Genomic DNA, 20019 nt, shown 5'->3' on the forward strand with positions numbered 1-20019 from the left:
GACATAATTAAGGTTTGCTAAATACAAACATGCTTTACATAATAAACTTTTCATGTTTATTTTAACTAATATCAACAAGGTTACCACGTATTGCTTTGTAACTACTTTGACAGTACCTCAAGTACTTAGTAAATTTTCATTTCTTATTAACTGTAAAAATACATATATTAGAAGAAAGACGTAAAATAAACGATTTAACCTTATGTAGCATATTATTTAATCTAAATCATTCCACAAAATATGAATATGGAAACATATGAACTGCTTACTGCGAAAGCCAATGAATCCACCAAGATTTCGCCGTTTATCTCATATGTTTAAGTTCTATAAATTGGGCACAATATGACAAGCGATTCCTCAAAACGTTTTCATAATATGACAAAAATTTGATAATAATCAATATATATTATAAAAGTACAATGTGCGTACCGCTAAAACTGAAAAACGAGTCCCGGTACGATCGAGTTAGTCATATGGGGTGGTAGCCCTCTATCCCTCTATCCCCTATCCATGAAGAAGGTTCCCGTTTTACCTGAAGGGCGTGCTTTTGAAGATTTAAGCTTTAGAAGGACTGGAAGATTCGCCCTCTGGAAATTTCTAGAACAGTCCAGAACATCCCGGAACATTCTGGAATATTGTCGAATGTTCGAGAATAGGCTGGAACGTTCGGGAACATCCCGGAACATCCCAGATCATAATGAACTAAAAAGGTGATTACAGGCCGTTTCCTGATAAGCTTTTAGTAAATTCGTAATCGTGACAATACACTGATATCTCTAAATAGTATAAAACAAATTCACTATCCGCGTCTGTCTGTTTGTGCGCTAAACGGATGCAACGGAGTTTGATAATTTAGAGAAGTTCTTCTGGAAGGCTTAAATAAATAATACATGGATATTATATTTATTGAAAGTAGAGAAAGGTCGTCGAAAAAAAGTCGGGTACACGTCAGTTAGTCAGTAAATAAATGTAATAAATAAAAATTATTGACCGACGGTGAAATGTGTTTGCATTTATCACAATTTTATTTTTAGAATCTAATGGTTTGCGAAGAATGATTTGTAATGTTATATTTGGCGATGTCACCAACTAGAAAGTAAAATGTGTTGATGTTTTTATGTTTATTCGTTTACCTTATTTTGCATGTGCAAAATAATATATTATCAAATATGACATCCCATTGAGCCAGTTTATCTGTCTTGAGACTGACGCCATGAAGATTGCATAGATTATTTTAAGAAGTTCGTCACATTTGGTACCTACCCATTAGTCATGGTCATTCCAACTCATAACGGTGGGTACAAGGTACAAAGAGGAAATCAGGCGGAAATCCCATTGGCGAGGACTCGAACAAGGCATTTAAACTATTATTATAAACGCTTGAAAAATAATATTGCAATATATATATTATATTCCATCAATGAAGATAGGTATATAAACAAAACAATGGGACCATAACTTTTCATCTTATGTACTTACTTACGCATATACACTGGCGTAGGTAATACATAATTATCGTATATACCTAATGCGCAGCATTTATACTAGCTAGGAATCGTTGAATTCATTATATGGAATAGAAACCCAAAGTTGAATTCGAAATTGGCCAAATATATTCTCAAAAAATTGATCACGCGGAGGAAAATGAGTATTGCTTATTTATTAAGAATCTCTTCAAATTATTCGTAATCCGGTTAAAATCGGTATTGCAGGCCTTAACGAATGAATTAACAGGTTTCCGGATAAACTTTTCCAGTTAAATTCCTGAAAATATATTATCACCATGTTCCGACGTGTTCATGAAAATCGTATTATTTTCGCAATTCGTCATTATACATTATCAAGGCAAATGCGCGTGCATGAACATGCGTTCCAATATATCAGAAATTTACTAAATATATATTAGGAAACGGCCTGCAATACTGTTTTTAACCGGATTAACAAAAATATGAAAAGATTCGCAATTTTCATTTTTGTCGCCGATGAGAACGCGCCATTACTTAGGAATTATGATGGTACATAATTGGTACACACTAGTTTTATTTTATTACCCGACTTTGGCCGATATTTCAACACACCATTGTAAAATACTGTTCTAGTTAGATGCTTTCAGTATCGCCCTGGGGAAAGACCATCATTCAAAATCGGAACATAAAATGGGAACTCGGAACTTAACGTTTCAGAAGTATTTGGTGACCAGATCTGAATAGCCGCGTACTTTCCCAACTTCCTCTAACTCATCTGCTTCCCTTCCTATTCTCTTTTAAGCCTGACAATATCCCAATTGGGGAAGCCAGAGTTCCACTGGCTTCAGAAAATTGGTAACAGTTCGGACTCTTGTGCGTTGTTAGGATAAATAAAAATTATAGTTATGATGAAAAAACATCCTTTTGTAAAAAGTAACAGTAAAATGTAACTATCGGAAATCGTAGGGATTTACTAAATGTAAAATATTGGCTCAAAGTTTTAGTAATAACTATAGTTTGTAATAAAAATAAATAAATAAATTGAAATTTTTTAATTATTAATAATTTTTTGTTACATACACAGGTACATTTAACTATAGAGAACAAAATTAATTTAACAAGCCTTCCCTTCAAGCGGCAAAAGAAAGAAACAAAAAAAAATACTAAAGTGAGAATGAAATTAACAAAAAAAATTAAAACAAACAAAGAAAAAGTTAATTAACGAATAATTACCACATAAGCAATGTCAGTACGTGGGTATACCCGGAATATTTAAGGCAGCATAACTTATATACATATTGGTTTTATTTAAATATATATTCATAAATTATATGTGTATACAATTAGAAGAACAAAATGGAATCCGTATTTACAGAATTACAATACAAAAATCAATTTAAATTAAAGATTAAGAATTAGTAAAACAGAAGTTATAGCAGGTAAATATTAGTATGCTTGGTTGATATCCCCGTTCTTATAGTATACGAGTACAAGGAGAAAATTTCTAAATAGTATAAAATAAAGTCGCTATCTGCCTGTGCGCTTAGTTCTTCTAAGCTACTCAGCGGATTTTGATGGAGTTTTCACTATCATTTAGAGAATTTCTTCAGGAAGGTATATGTACACATATATGTAAATTATATTTATAGAAAGAGGATAAAAGTCGACGTTTTGTAATCAAGTCGAAAACAAAATATTTTCGGAAGCTTACATTACTAACGCTGGCTAAACCTTACCAGATACGTCAAAATAATGTACTACGGAATTAAACATTCCTACAGAAAAGTACACAACGGTATATGTCTATCTCCTAAGGGGTGACCGGATAAATCATCAAAATGATAATTCATCACATCTTTAAAAAGTTATATAAAGTCATGAAAAGTGATGAAACAAAAACTTTATTAACTGGGTTAAGTAGGTTAGGTTACCAATTATTTTACAAGCAATAATTATTCGCCTGAAACAATCATCCACATTGAAAAATCTCCTGATAAAAGATACATACAGTGTTTCAGGCGAATAATTATTGCTTGTAAAATAATTGTTACCCTTTGTGCTATGCATAAAAAATCTTGTCTTAAGCATTAGTTTACCAAAAAAAAATAATAAATAATATTTGACAAGTTCTAGTATTTCACCTAAAAATGTAGACAATTTGTCTCGACGCCATCTAGTGAGAGAGTTAGCACTTACAATGCCTTTCTCATATAAAATAAAGTTGGTTGTTTTCAGGTGGAAAAAAATGTAACAAGCAGTAATTGTTGAATGAAACACTAGTACATATTGAATTATTTCGCGGATAAGAGATAAGCCGCCATAGCTCAGTGGTCAGAGCTGTTGACCGGAAATCGAAGGGACACGAGATTTTTCAATTTGGATGAGTGTTTCAGGCGAATAATTATTGCTTGTAAAATAATTGTTACCCTTTGTGCTATACATAAAAAATCTTGTCTTAAACATTAGTTTACCAAAAAAAAAATAGGTTAGGTTAGGTTACGTTAGGTTAGGTTAGGTTAGGTTTAATTTTTTTTCATCGTTTCTAATGACTTTATATCACTTTCTAAAGGTGTGTTGAATTGTCACTGTGTTGAGTTATCATGGAACCCTCCTAAGGATAACCCCCTGACTACAGGCCTTTAACGAACGAATTGTAAAACACAAATATGTTATGTGGATGTCGGAACACGTGTTCATACATTGCGTATTTATATTAATTGGGATGAGCGCAGCTGCGTTAAAACGTGTTCAGATATATTCTAAATGTACTGATAGTTTGTTAGGAAATGCCGTGCCATCTCGTTTTTCTTCGTGTAGGTATATGTACGATACGTGCGTAGCTTCTTGCTAGGATAGTAATACCAATAATGTAGGTGGAAGATATTTAAATCACTCATCTAATTATAAGTAATGGTACTACTTATATATGAAATACAAATAGGTAGATGTTAGATTAATTCATCCCATCCTACGGATATAATCTAAAATGGAATTTTTATTCAATCGGTTAATAATAAAGCTATAAACTTTTCTAACAAAGGAACCTTTGATTCTAATCAGAAAATATCTCCGTAGTAACTACGCCATTTGCATTCCGAATTCAAATTAGATATTTAAATAATTTTAAATTATTTCGGAAAAATATGGCAATAAAATTTACTTATAGACATGGTCAATTGGTGCCATTTAAAAAATAATAAATTAGTACATACTTACCCACTGCTTGACGAAAATTACAATAATAGTTCTTACATTTTTGTATATTGATGGTATCTTGTGCATATGTAACGTAAAATCTTTAGGATTGATAAATAACATGTACACGTTTGGTCTTATTTTTTTTAAACACATCATAATATTTTTGTTGTTTGTTTTTGGGGTGTTATGCCGTGTTGCGCTAACTCCTTCTTTAGCCGACGTTTCGGACAGCGTTGCAGCGTCCATCATCAGGGCAGATCCGGTAGATCCGAAGATGTGTGCGGATCTACCGGATCTGCCCTGATGATGGACACTGCAACGCTGTCCGAAACGTCGGCTAAAGAAGGAGTTAGCGCAACACGGCATAACACCCCAAAAACAAACAACAAAAATGCTTTTGGCCGTGAGAATCTAAAAAACTTACACCACATCATAATATTATATATATACTATAATTTGTTGTTGTTTTTTTATGAATAACCTACCTACTAATAAGTAGGTGTGGTTATGTTCAGCGTGACGTAATTTAAGAGATACGTGTACGGTCTGAAAACGTGACATAAGAGGGGAGAGAGAGTTAAAATATGCAAAAAAATCATCAGCCTATCTTCCAAGGATAATAATATTTGAAGAAAAAATTCCATATGAAAAGATACCCATGATCACAATAATATGTATAATAAATGGAGAAAACTTCCACATAAAAATATTTGCTAATTATTCGTATTTCTGTTAAAAAAGGGATTGTAGGTAACGAATGAATCGATATGTATCCAAAAAAACTTTAAGTAAAATACCAATATTTTGTCACGATGTCCGATTATGTGTTCATAAAAGTCCTAACATTTTTGCATTACGCCCTGATATAATATTAAGACCAACGCAGGTGGATGAACATATGTTCCGATATTATTACGAATATAAAATTTTATCAGGAAGCAACTTACAGTCCCGTTTTTAACAGGATGATTAATACTTTAAAGAGATTTTCAATAAATCAACAAAACTCATTTTTCTCCTTGTTACAATTAGATAACATAAAAAATGAGTATGGCTGATCATAAAATCCTGTTAAAAACGTAATGGCACGCCATTTCTTAAAACCTTATCAGTACATTTAGAATATATCTGAATATGTGTTCATGCAGCTGTGCGAACACATATTCACATATCACACATCTTAATAAATATAAAGACAAAATGCGACTTTGTCAGAATTTTTATGAACATGTGTTCCGACATCGTATTCGTGTTTTACCGACAGTTTGTTAGGAAACCTATCCATTAATTCGTTAATAGCCTGCAGTCCCGTTTTTAACAGGAATACGAATAATTTGAGCAGATTTTGAATAAATTTGCATTATTTTATATCGTTAAGTTTTCTCCGTGTAGTACTTACTAAGCTTATCGATTCACATTGTTCAGGCTAATTAGTATTCAATCTCCCATAAGACAAACACTCCCATTGTCCATAGCAACTAGCAACCGCGCTCAGAGCGGTTTCAGCAGATAAGGGCAGCCAGCATTAGGGGTGGGTGGGTGGATACTTGGTACCCATGATCCATAAAACCACCCCCTTCCCACGCCCCGCACAGATTCCACTCCACTAGGGGATGACTCACTGTCTAGCGGTGACGTCACCGCTTACTTCACCGTGGGAGGGGGTGGGAGTGGTTCCTTAGAAAATACAATGAAGTTTTTTGGAAGCTTTGTCCGTGGATAATATACGCTGGTGGGTGATCCGTAGTAGATTGCTGTTCAAAAGCTTTCCACAAATATAAATGTAACAAAATCTTCCAAATTGAAATTAAATGTTAATAACTATCAAATCATAATTCATGAAGAAAAATTACTGATATTGTTTATTTATTAAGAATCTCTTCAAATTACTCGAAATTCGATTAAAAGTGTAATTGCAGGCCCTTAACGACTGAATTGATAGATTTTCTGATAAACTTTTAGCAAAAAAACCAATGCATTGTCACGATGTCGGAAAACTTGGTAATAAAAATCCTAACATTTTCGCATTTCAGGGGTACGAAATTTCATCAATCTCGGAATAAAACTATAGATTTTTTAAATCTAATCCACGCCGCCTGCCACAGACATTCTTCTTTGCAGAAATAGATTACCTATTCTGAATCGAAAATAGGTAACTTGGTTGCGTAAATCACGACGTCAAAATGATTCAGCATTATTTTTTTATAATCTAGTACCTATCTAATTTAAATTCCAACAAGTTCGTGATTTTGATCGGTGTAAAAAACGAAATTCTTTAAAAGTAACTTCTGATGTCCTCATTTCATTAAAAATGTATCAGTTTTTGCATTTAACCGGAAAAACAACTTTGTTGTCTAAAGATTCTGTGTTTTTTTTAAGTTAACTATTCGAATATATCGATGACACATTTTAGTCTATGGAAGGTTTCAGATTTAATAACGATGTTTTTCGTTAATAACGCAACTTTGTAAGCAAATTAAAAAAAAAATACTTATAAGGCCCAACTGCACAGAGCTTGTAGGACTATAAATGGCTTCCTTAATTTGGGGAATGTTGTGAGGCTGATGCAGAAGTGCAGGGCAGGTTGGGAGATTGAGGTTAGGACGACTTCCGTGTTCGAGGGGTAAGTCTCTCGACTAGCAAGCTGGAGGTCGCGGGTTAAGGTAAATTTTATTTGACTAATTTATGTTATTTCACATAGTATATTTGCCACACGTTCCGGAGTGGAAGATACTCTCCGTATCTCCCTGATGTAAGACCACCATTCAGAATTGAAACTTTGCTTTTGCTTTGATGATTAGACCTCAATAGCCAGGTACTTCCCACCTTCCTCTCCCCGTTTCCTCTCCCTCCCCACTACCCTCAGCATCACAACAAACCTCAATTGAGGATGCCATAGTCTCACTGGCTCCAGACGGTTGAAAGCAGTTAGGACACTTGTGCGGTTTCGCATAAAAAAATATGAGTTAGCATCAACTGCCAACTTCCTTTGAAATACGAATTACATTGATATAATATGTAGATAGTTACGAGATCTTTTAATTTTGACTTAAGTTTATAAGAACGGGCTAACCATTATAAAACATTAATAGGTCCTACGTGTAAATCCTACATGTCTGTCCTACATATATGTCTTACAAGTAAATCCTACATGTCTGTCCTAAATGTATGTCCTACATGTAAATCCTACATGTCTTTCCTACATGTCTGTCCTACATGTATGTCCTACATGTATATCCTACATGCATTTCCTACATGTACGTCCTACATGTATGTCCTACATGTTCAGGTGTTCACTAAGTACGTACTTACATCGTCTTCATACTTCCACTTGCTACAGAGTGAACCAAATACTTTCAGAAATAATGTTCTTAAGGCGATGCCATAGGTAGTAATGTAAAATCATGTGTTTTTGGTTTGAAAATTTGGTCGCCTAGAAATGTTTCAGATGCTTTAATTAAATACTGCGAGTAGAATGCATCCTGACCTTTGAAATAATCGAGTATTTTTTAGATAAGTCTTTTTATAAGCCCAGAAAAAATAATGTATAGGCCCATGAAAACTGCTTTAAAGTTCAAAATATCCTACTTAAGAACCCATTTTCGGTTATGGTTTTATTGTATAATGTGGCAAATTAAGTTATTTATAAATGATCGAAAATATATATATATATGCCTGAACATCAACAAAATAAAATAAAAGGCACTTTTTGGCAATGTTTTTTTCTTGCATAAATCAAAATAGGCGGATGGTGTTAAGCGGGAATTTAAACCTTATCGCCATCTACGTAAGGGTTGTTATTGATAGCGACTCAATTTAAAATATTACGCGACGTAGTGCATCGCCTTAACATAACTAAGTAACACCAGATGATAAAAGTATACTATTTACATTTCTATGTGCGCAAAAACTGTTTCTCGTCTTAGATTTCAACAGTTAATTACTCTTGTTAGAATTTTTAACCAACGTTCTCGCCTTACTACAAATGCTGAGTACAATTTGCAAGATTCGCGAGATAAAATGAAAAACTGGTATCCATTCTTCGTTATAAAATTACCAAAGCAGTTATAAAATTTCAAACATTTAAAATCGAGGAAACGATAAATTAGTAATACCAAAAATAAAAGTAAATAAAAAAAAAGACTTTGTAGAATTGAATCGCGAGTCTAAATTTAAACAAAAATTAAATTTTTATAATATCGCTATTATTGCTATTCGCGGGGTAAGAGGGGACTGCGGCCCCATGTTCCTGACTAGCACGAATACATTCAAACGTCGCCTCTTTAAAATGATTTTCCTCTATAACGTAGATACTTACCAAATACCTAGCTATTAATAGTCGATCTTCTACCTAACATATTTTTTTCCAATCAAGTTGTTAATTTATTTGACATTTTCGATTTTTTTAATAATAATACCATGCTATATAAAAACGCATACATACAAACATTCGAAACTTAGGACGGGTTGTTTCAGAGAATTTGAACAATTCTTCAAATTTCCAAGTTAATTTTCAAGATCTGTGAAAAAATTTTTGAAGGTCTGCAACTAGGTTATAATTATATAATAACAGAACTTGAATAGGACTCTCTCAGAACACGAAAATGAACGATGAAATTTGATGAATTGTTCAAATTCTGTGAAACAACCCACCCTTACACTTTTTGTATTAATATTATGTCAACTTTTAGACACACCTAGCTTTTAGCGAGAAAGTTTCGTATTTTCACTTGTCTTTTTTAATACTTTTGTTTGCGTTCACCTGTTACTTTCGTCTTCATTCTAATTGTATTCACTTAATTTGGTTGCCAATCAATAATTATGATTTTCATTTTAACAACTTGTTAGTAGTGTCTGTCTGGCGGTTATTGCAATAATAATTTAATAACTACAAAAAATAATAGTTGCCAAGCCGACTCAAAAAACCTGACATTTGGCGGCCAGCGATGTTCTCTCGAATCTAAACAACTTTCTTTTCTGTAAACACATTTCGTAAATATACCTCGGTTTATTATACTTCTCAAGTTAAACAGACTTTCCGAATAACGTATGTTCGATGGACTATCAGAATGCTCACACTTTACTGAAGAGAGATAAATGCTCTAAAATCTATAGAGCTCATCAACGACTTGGGTATTTCTGCTTTTCTGACACGGGTAAGCCGGGTATTTCAGCGTTTGGCATTACAGACATGGCTGTTATCGTAATAATCAATATTTATTTAATTGTAAAATGGTCAGCCAATCAATATTGAATTGTTCAATCTATCCAAAGAGACCTAATAATGTACACGCGTAATGATCTATTTTTTTTGTTTAAAAACGGGAATTTGTCGCTGGACCTCCTTAGTACGTGTTGTTTCGGATTCAAGTTCTGTGAAAGATTTTTCCAAATTTTGTTATTATATCAGTTCTGTCAAGCAACTAGCCTATAATGATGCAGTAACAGAACTTGAATGGTACTTTCACAGAGCACGAAAATGAAGGCTGAAATTTGATCAATTGTTCTAATTCTGCGAAACAACCCATCCTAAAAATACGAATATTTTTTTTTAAAAGTGTTATTTATTCATTTATTTATCCATTCAACTTAATTTCTAAAAAACAATTATTTACATCAGGGGAGCTGGAAAATACTGCACTTATGTCAAAACATGTCGTAAAACAAAAGACGTCAAATTATTAGTATTTTGAACGAAATAGCTGTTAAAATGTATTATTTTCGATCTAACCCAACGTAAATCGTTGTCATTTATGGTAATTATGTGGAATAAAGTGTGATTTTTTAAAAATATTCGCAAGCCCGTTCAATAACTCTAAAATTTGGCGAATCAAACTACCCACATTAATATTTCCAAATATGTATTTTGTTTATTTTACGCATTGCAACACTTAGGACGGGTTGTTTCGGAGAATTTGAACAATTCATCAAATTTCAACGTTCATTTTCGGGTTCTGTGAAAGTCCTATTCAAGTTCTGTTACTATATCATTGTAGGCTAGTTGCTTGAAAAAACTTAAATAAAAACAGAACTTGAAAAAATCTTTCACAGAGCTTGAAAATGAACGTTGAAATTTGATGAATTGTTCAAATTCTCCGAAACAACCCATCCTTAATAATACAAAACGTGACGAGCTAACGTGTACTCGGTGTTGCTCGTGGTTGTGAAACCTTTGGACATTTGGAGTAAAGTATTGAGGATAAACATCGTCTTTTCTCTACTTCCTATAAATATAATATGCATGTATTATATACATAAACCTTCCGGAAGAAATTCCCTAAATTATTCCCCAAGTGAAAACAAAATCAAAATCCGTTGCGTATGTTAGAAGAACTAAGCGCACAGTCAGACGCGGATAGCGACTTAACTGTATACTATTTAGAGATATTAACCCCACACAGAAGGCCCTGAGGAAAATAATTCCCTCGGGGCCTATGTCATATTTTGGGATGCTGTGTGGAGGGTCTTTTTTAAGGAAAGGAAGGAGAGTATGTCCTGGGAAGGTAAAGGGTATGAGGGTTGGGTAGGAATCTAGGTATCAGTGTGTCCAGGAGGTGATGGATCGAGAGTCAAGAGACCAGTTGGAGAGGCCAAAGGGTCTCCCCAAACCAGTCTCTCCCGATATAGCACGCCACGCAGATGGTGGGCAGGGCATCCTGAACACTCCTCACCTGATGAACCCGGGCATCCCTGCTAAATGACCAAACGTAGCAGAGGTGTTGGTTATCCAATAAATGGTTCTCGGGTAGGCGGTACCCAAACCCGCCTTTAAAATGTTAAATGTTGGGGGATCTTAAGAATATAGTTAAATTTGAAATCGTTTAAAACTAGGTTACCTATCGAAACATTATCCTGATGTTAAGTGTTTTTTTTAAATTAATAGTTCTGTATTTGCTATAAAATAGTTGTATCTCTAACGCTTTGTTTTAGATCTTTGTATTAGTATACATTACCTTTCGTTCCGAAATCTTCTGGAACTAATAATTAATCTTCACTAATATTAAAAGCAGAACTCGCTAACATAAACAAACGGCTTCGTTGTAACATTTTCACAGAAACCCAATCATATAGGTATTACAAAACGTTATCTACTGTAGCTAATTTATTTTATAAATATGGTATATTTATAAAATCAACTCGGAGTCAAAAATTATACTGGAATTCCCCTCGGGTTATTTATTAATATTATTATCATTATTACGTTGCCATACTTGGTTTAAATATTTCATTACTTTTAGACGATTTAATTATTACCTTCAAAATTTAGCTTTGCTCTAAATTATATGGGAGTGGAATTACATATTGAGACCAGGGTTGTCAGTTTTTTTAATTAATTAATATTTTAGGAATATATTACTATGTTTTTTCAATCACGTTGACGAATTTTATGTACTGCCGCCGAGAAGTCAGTGTCATCGATGATCACACATTACATTATTATCTTTATTATTCACAGTCAGATGGAAGATAATAAAAGCAAAAGTTTAATCTTTGTGTTTTATAAATATGGCAATGACTGACTTTGTCTTCCAAAAATATCAAACAAACTACAATAATTATTTATTAATGTATAAATATGATAATTCCCGTTGTTCAGAAAAACCATTGAACCATCTTCGCCTGACAAAACCAATGTCAGTCAACTCAAGTCAGATAAGATAACAATAATTACGATTATTATTATTCCAAGTAGAATCAACATTTGTCCAAAATAGCTGTTTTCGCTTCGCCAGCGACACTTCTTGGCAGAAATAGAAGAAAGGCGCCGTTTGCGACCACAGGAAACCTGCACGAGAATGTGGCAACCTTGTCCGGAACACATCGGGCGTTTGAACAAATATCATCTATCGTAGATGAAGCCAGTCCACCTGTATATTGAGTATATTTATACTATGACCTAACCACATACTTCAACATGCTTCAAAGAGAATAATGATAATTTGATGAATAGAATACAAAGACCCTGACTTACCTTAGCCATTTTGATGATTCTTCACAGCTCACTGGATCGTCAACGAATAATCCTCTGTTAAATCATCCATCAACAGTTAATATATTCACTTTTAATAGTCAATTACCTAACTGCACTAAAATAACGAAATAATTATAACGCCAAACCAGTTCTCATTAAATATACAGAGATTTCCATCAGCAAACATCTTTATGTAATAACGCAACATTTCGGATTAATTTATTCAATTCCGCCGATGGTAACTTAATGTCAAAGTTTAATGCCGCTAATATAACAAAACTGCGTGCTTTATAAGCACTTACTTTCGATTTTGTTTAACGATTAAATACGAATGGAAGAAAATTGCTACAATATTCTCCGAATGTGGCGAACAAATCAAAATTATATTGTGAATATTATAATAAATAGCGTCACATAAAAGCTGAAGCTGAAACAATTAAATAAACAGTAGGAATATGTAAAGTAATAACAAATACATACGACGATATCATATTTTGTAAAGTAAATAATATCGTGTTTATTCATTCGAGTCTGAAGTCAACCGACAAGTCAATATTGCAAACTACCTGCATGAATTTTAAGAGAATACAGTCTGAAATGTAAAATGTTAGTTATTATGTGTTTTTTTTTCGTAAATGTATTTAGCCTAGATATGTAGTGACAAGGTAAGTAACACAACTATTTACTGATAAATCTGTTACAATCTACATTCTACATCTGCGAGACAATCAGCGAAATGTTGCGTACATAACAATATTATACGCATATCAACATAAGTATTATAACTTTATTTTATGTGGGTTTTGTGGGTTCCCATGAGAAACAAAATAACAAGAACTGTATTAAATTGCGTATGCTTAGTGACAGAAATCTTGGTTTCAATGCAAATCCTTTTTCTACCACTAATTCACTACCAAAAACAACCTGCAGCGACGAGCGAAACCATCGAAAAACGCGCAAAACGAAAAATAGAACATTATAACGTCCCGATTGCACAATTATCACTCACAAACTGTTAACTGCATGGCATCGCGAACAATGGCCAAAGCATTGGACACTATTGTTTTAATTGGAGCCGCTCGCACACATTTTACCGAGCTGAATGTAATGAGAGACAATGTTGGGACATCCCAGCACACAACACGCGGCGCGCGCGTCAGAGTCAGATCAATACTGCTGGATATGGTAAAATAACGCCTATTGCGCATGGCCGGAGCGAAACGTAATATGCGATAGACGGACTACTGCGCTTTTCCGCGGCGGCCGGACGGACTATTACGAAATAATAACTAGTTTCCCGGCTTTTCCGCGCGCTTTAAGAATCGCTCGGGATCTTAATGTTTCCCTTTTGAATGGCTTTATAAATAGAGCCCAGCGATGCTATATTTCATTTTCTCACGAGTTTATTTATAACTGATCTACTTAACATAAATTATTCGTAAAAAATACACAGGTAAAAATGTACCAGCCCAAATAGGTACATATTTTAGATTTTTTTAAATTATTATTTGAGGACTTAAATACTGTACCATGTACTATGCAGGTAGAATTTTTGTAGATGTACATACTTCATACTTCTTGCATCTGTGTAGATTAGGAGTAGGGAACCTTTTTCCCATCGGAGGCCATTTGGATGTTTGAACTAAGATTTTTCCAATTCGATTTTATTTTTATACAAGAATTCGTCATATAAAAAAAGTAAAATGCGTTACCAAATGTCATGTTAACAGATGAGTCATTTGAGTGATTTCAAATGAAAATTTAAAACTACAATCGGAATGCGAGAATGGTTTCCCTTGAGTTGCGTTTGCACATGAGTCCGCGAATCGAATTTCAAGTTACGTTCAAAACAAAAAACTGATTTAAGAGTAATAACTCTGCATAAGAGTCCACGAGCTTAAACAATCGTTATACGCGAAACAAACTACCATAATACGGGCATGAACCTAATATGGTGGTTGTAAAGACATCAAAAAATTGTAATCATTTAAATTTTATGAATGAAAAACAGTAAAAAAAAAAAGAAAATGGTCTACCTCGGAATTTTGCAGCATATGGTGAAACTAGAAAACTCCCCATGGATCGTAAGAACGGTTTCCTTCGAAATGCGTCTGCAGACGAATCCGAAACTGGTATGTTAACATATTATTTGGACCACAAAACTGCTTTTAATTTAAGATTGAATACTTGTGTGAATCTTTGGTTAACTACACCCTGCAGATGAAAATGGTTTCCTCCGATGTTTGTGGATCATTGTGCAAGTCCCTAACTTTAATTAAAAGTACAAACGGAACACGAAAATGGTTTCCTCAGATTTTTTGCAACTAAAATTTTATAACTGCACTTCAAACACGAGAATGGTATCCTTCGAAATGCGTCTGCATATGAATCCACAACTGTAATTATATCTGTAAGCTAGTCCCCAGTTTAATAAGTTCAAAATATGTAAATTGTTTCCTCTGAATTTGATGTAAAATAATAAGTAAATAGACCGGTCAGTGGTTGAGTGGGCATAGCGCTTGGGTCTCACCCGAGCGTCGCGTGTTCGATTCCTCGGCTGGCTAAGTCCTCCATCACAACACAAGCAACATTTTCGGCTTTCTGTGGTGGTAGTAGGAGATTTTCAAACATTGTTGGGTTATTCGTAACCTGGGAATGTTTGTCTTTCTTTTAAAAAAAAAAAAAAAAAAAATTCGGGGATCGCCTTTTTATAGTTTTTATGTGTGTCTAAAGTCCTTTCTAGTAACGAAGGTGCATATGTCAGCCTGTCAGGTTGACTGTCAGCTATGTTATACCTTTCTCTGGGTTTAGTAAAAGTGTCAAAAATCTATCTAAAGCACCTTGAAAAAAAACCTTTCTCGCTTTCCGAAAGTGTTTTTTGGCCCGCCGGACGCAATTTCCCCGCCCCTGGTGTAGATCAACAACTGTCGATATTATTGTTACCAAACCAAAAAGTCTTTTACGATCGCTTGCCATGCTCAACACGAATAATTTTTGGAACAAAACTTTGATTCAACTTAAGGCCCCGTAGTAAGCGTTCAAATATGGTTTGAAAGGGAGATATGTGAATACGAATGTTATAGGAAACGCGCTAATGTTAAAAAAACGATAATAATTAAGCAAAAATTGTGAAAATATTTAATAAAACACGACTCGTTTGAAATAGAGCAAAAAATCTCGCAAAAATGCTGTAGTAGCATTTAAAGATACACTGTAATTTTTTTCATGCGTATAACAAATTAAGTAACAGAACAAAACGTGTTATAAATCATTTTCGGAACTTGCTTGCGATTTTTTTCTATCGAAGGAATTTCATATAATTAACGTTTCGGCAAATGTATAGATATTATCTTCAAAAATAACATTTTTGTGGAACTCAAAAACTTTAAGAGTTAACGAGAGACTTGTTATAAATCGGTAGAAATTGGGTATATGTGAGCTTGATTACTTACTATAAAAGCCGAGGAATTAATTACATACCTTTGAGAATGGAATGGCGTTTAGGCTCAGTTGTTTGGCAGAAATTCACGCGTGACAAATGACTTTGATGACTCAAATGGCCATTAGCGCCATTTTGTTTTTTACATTTGAAAGGTCCCCGTTAAACGCTGATTCGGGGTGCATTTTAGCATTCTATCAGATTATTTAAGCTGACAAGCATAGCAACATGATAGTTTTGGTCCTCTTCTGCTGATCACAATTTATAAGACAGAAACGTATGACGGGGACCTCTCAACCTATCATAAAACAAAACGGCACTAAATGGCCATAATCAGATGAAAATGTTTTGAAACAACCCGCCATATAGTTCCATCTTTGTGAATCAAAGTTTAAAAATTCCATGCGAACCAAAGAGTAAGTATATACTAGTTAGTAGCCGAGTGGACAAATGCGTTGGGTTTCGACCCAGGCGTTCAATCCACTGCTAGCTGTTCCTCTTTCATTACACATGGAATATTCTTCACTTATAATGATGCAAATACGATGAATTCAAAATTTATTGTTAGGTTATTTGTAACATGGAATCCTTTTTAACGATAAAAACCAAACGTACGTCGATTAAAGAATACAATTGAGTAACAATGTATCTTTTACGCCTTTTACGTTATAAGAACTTTAAAAAATTGAATCCACAGTTCTGGAATTATTTTTTTAAAACAGGGAGATATTGCACCCAGTGTTGCCAAGTTAGCATATTATATGCTAAATTTGGCATAATTACTCCATGTTTAGCATAATTATTATGCTTTTAGCATATAGCATATTTATTTGGCTTATTTTTACAGAAACATGAAAATAAAAATAAAAACAATTTTTTAACTAACAAAAATGATATCGATAACTTTGTCGGTCTCCCCACCTCACTTGCACTATGGACAACACTTTTTCGGGCGTTTGTTGATTCTCTATACTATAAAAAACAAAACTCCGAAATTGTTTGGCGGTGAGAACCCTGAATGCCATTTTGTACGTGAGATTTGGCCTAAAGAGAGCAGGAAAGTGCTGTTATTCTTACACTGTTCCTGACGAAGTACTACGCTGCATTGGGACCGAAGAAAGTTACGACTCCGTCTCTCAGCCTTCCACATCAGCTGCTGTTAAGGAAGAAGAAGATGAAGATGTAGATATTGATATTTTATTTCACTGATTTTATTTCTAAGTTAAATTTATGTTAGCTTCTTTTTGGCATTTTTTAAAGTAATTTAGCATTTTTCTGGCATATTTTTCCCATTACTCTATTTCTCAATAAATACTAAATTAAATTTATGTTGACTTTTTTTGGCATTCTTTAAAGGAATTTAGCATATTTCTGGCATATTTTTCATATCACTCTAGCATATTTTGAAGTAGTTGAGTTGGCAACACTGATTGCACCACCTGTTTATATTATTACCTAGGTAGTTATCTATTACTATCGTAATTTTATAATTTAGAGTCACTTTAAAAATGAAATAGTAAAGACTTAGGTCAGGGGTTGACCATCTTCAACATGGCTCAGATGCGGGTATTTAACTTTAGTGTTATGTTCACAAACTAAAGTCACCAATGAAATCAGGTAAAATACTATCATGTGAAACGTCGTAAAATTAACCGATTCCGAGGGTGATTAAACAGCTAATAAAATTGTGTTGTACGCAGGTTAGAATAAAATGAGTACCTACCCACCTACTCTTTATATTTAAAAATTTAAAAAATGTTGGAATCGTGCGTGTACCGTGTTCTCGTATTACATTTTTATATAACACTGGAAATATAAACTCAAGTAATTACTTGTTATTAATTAAGATAAACGGTTTTCTAATTCAAATACTGACACTTTCTATATTATTCTTTGAGGTATAGAATAAAGTCACTAAAGTTTATTTTAGAAATTAAACCGTAAAATAGTTTGATGGAAAAAAAATTATTCAATTTAACAAATAGATCTCTTCTGTCAATATCATAATATATTGTTTTTATGTGCAACACAAAATAGTTACTATAAATAATGTGCAATCGCGATGTGGAAAAAGTATACGTTCTTTCGGTACGTTAGCATGACAGAAAAATTATTGCGAAAAATAATAAGAACACACGGTGAGCGCCAGTGCGATGCCCTATAAAATTAATGTAGGTACCTACCTACATGATTTTTTTTCTCGGTTGACAAACACAAATTTTATAATATGGAATAACCAACCATCTCTCCAGAAAAGGGTGCCTTGCAAGGCAAAAAATAATCCTTTGGGTAGCTTGTAGGATAATAATATAATACCTGATCGCGGTTACCTACACAGAAACCCAAGGAAGTATTCATAATTTACCAACCTAACAATAGTTGGGTGGTAGGTAGGTACATGTACCGCACCGGTCGGTAGGCAAGCACCTTGGGTAAGTAGGTACTTAATTATTATAAGCAATAATTAGTCGCCTGAAGTATTCATACAAATTGAAAATATCTCCCGAGTAAAAATATAAAATAAATAAAATCCCGTCGGCGGCATTTAATTTTACTCGGGAGATATTTTCAATTTGTATGAATATTTCAGGCGACTAATTATTGCTTATAATAATTTGGTATCCTTTGTGCTATGCATAAGAAACCTTGTCTTTTAAACATTAGTTCATCATTAAAAAAATAATTAGTAGGTACGTACTTGATTATGGTTGCTTTGAATAATGCGCATGCATGGTAAGCTACAAACAAGATTTTTAAAAAACATATGTTCGAAAACACTGTCATTTAATATATTTTTCAAACTTTTTACATCTAGCCCGGTAAAGTCGTATTATTTTAAAATGTGTGATAAAACAGTATCACTAACTCGAAATCAGTGTGCTTACCTACCTACGACATAAAAAGCAATCACAGGAATTTATATTAAATGTGATAGAGTGTCATATTATTAGTTGTAAAATATTTACAGATATGATTAAAATTGATTAATCAAACAAAGGGGAACCTACCACTGCTAATGGAGATATACAAACATTATTTCCACGAACCAACAAATAAATAGGGTAATATTTTCAAATCATTTCTGTTTGACAGTAAAAAAAATGTCAGATTATCTCTATTTCAAATAATTTCCGCTAGATTTCGCGCCAATCGACATTTTCGCAACACGTGTATTTTTTATTGCATTGCATTTCTTTGAATTCATTTCAATTCAATCGGTAGGCACTTTTTATCTATCGTTTTAAGCGACTAAACATAGAAGAAAGTAAATTTAAATGTTTTCTCTACCGAAAAAGCAGGTTTTTAATTTTTGCACTTGAAATCTCGGCATGAAATTTTGCAAAAGTCCCTTGCATTGTGAGAATTTAAAAAATTGTACTTACCTATATTTGTAGCGCTACCTTTTTTCTCCATTAAAAATTTATTATTTTTCTTTCTACAAGTCAAAGAATTGATAATATTTTAAGACATTCTGGTTTTTATCACGCAGGGCTTGGCGCTTACCTACCTGTACTAGGAATTCAAGACTTTGTTGAGATAACGACAAACTGCAATATTGATAACAATTTAGGTAGATACCTTAATCGTAAGATATCTTATCTCTACTACTTGTAATTCAGCAGTGACATGGGAAATCATTAATACAGAATTTGTGAAGATTCAAAATCATGATTTGCTCTGAAGTTCAATCAAAAACGTAAAGGTTTGTCACTCATTGAAATGTAAATGTCCTGTCGCTGGGAGCTCCATTATAACCTCTCTTTCTGTTGTGCTAGCTGGTTATAAGAAAAATGGAAAAGTTACAATAGATCTATCATCGTCGTACCTTTAGTGTCAGCTAACAGCATCAAGCTCTTCATTATCGAATTTTTTATGTAGCTGAAAAGGTATTGCCACAGAAAGATATAATTTGTTGATGCTTCAAGGCATTGCCAAGTCTTACA

At 33.5% G+C, this 20019-nt stretch overlaps 1 protein-coding gene across 7 annotated transcripts in view; it reads right to left on the reverse strand.

Moving 5' to 3' along the window:
- The window catches only part of toc (toucan), a 269046-nt gene extending 255253 nt beyond the window's left edge, over positions 1-13793 (reverse strand). The window contains exons 1-2 of one of the 7 annotated variants that reach the window (XM_089635517.1): positions 13646-13793; positions 12637-12751 (exon numbers count right to left, since the gene is read on the reverse strand). In XM_089635517.1, the coding sequence (XP_089491643.1) occupies positions 12637-12645 (9 nt within the window). In that variant the 5' untranslated portion in view covers positions 12646-12751; positions 13646-13793. Of the gene's footprint in view, positions 1-12636; positions 12752-13536 lie in introns of all 7 variants that reach the window. The other 6 variants (XM_089635518.1, XM_089635514.1, XM_089635515.1 and 3 more) reach the window with 6 other exon arrangements.
- Between the last annotated feature and the right edge of the window lie 6226 nt (positions 13794-20019).

The sequence above is a fragment of the Hesperophylax consimilis genome, chromosome 9 (assembly GCF_061612785.1).
Source record: "Hesperophylax consimilis isolate HC1 chromosome 9, BYU_Hcon_1.0, whole genome shotgun sequence".
Lineage (NCBI taxonomy): Eukaryota > Metazoa > Arthropoda > Insecta > Trichoptera > Limnephilidae > Hesperophylax > Hesperophylax consimilis.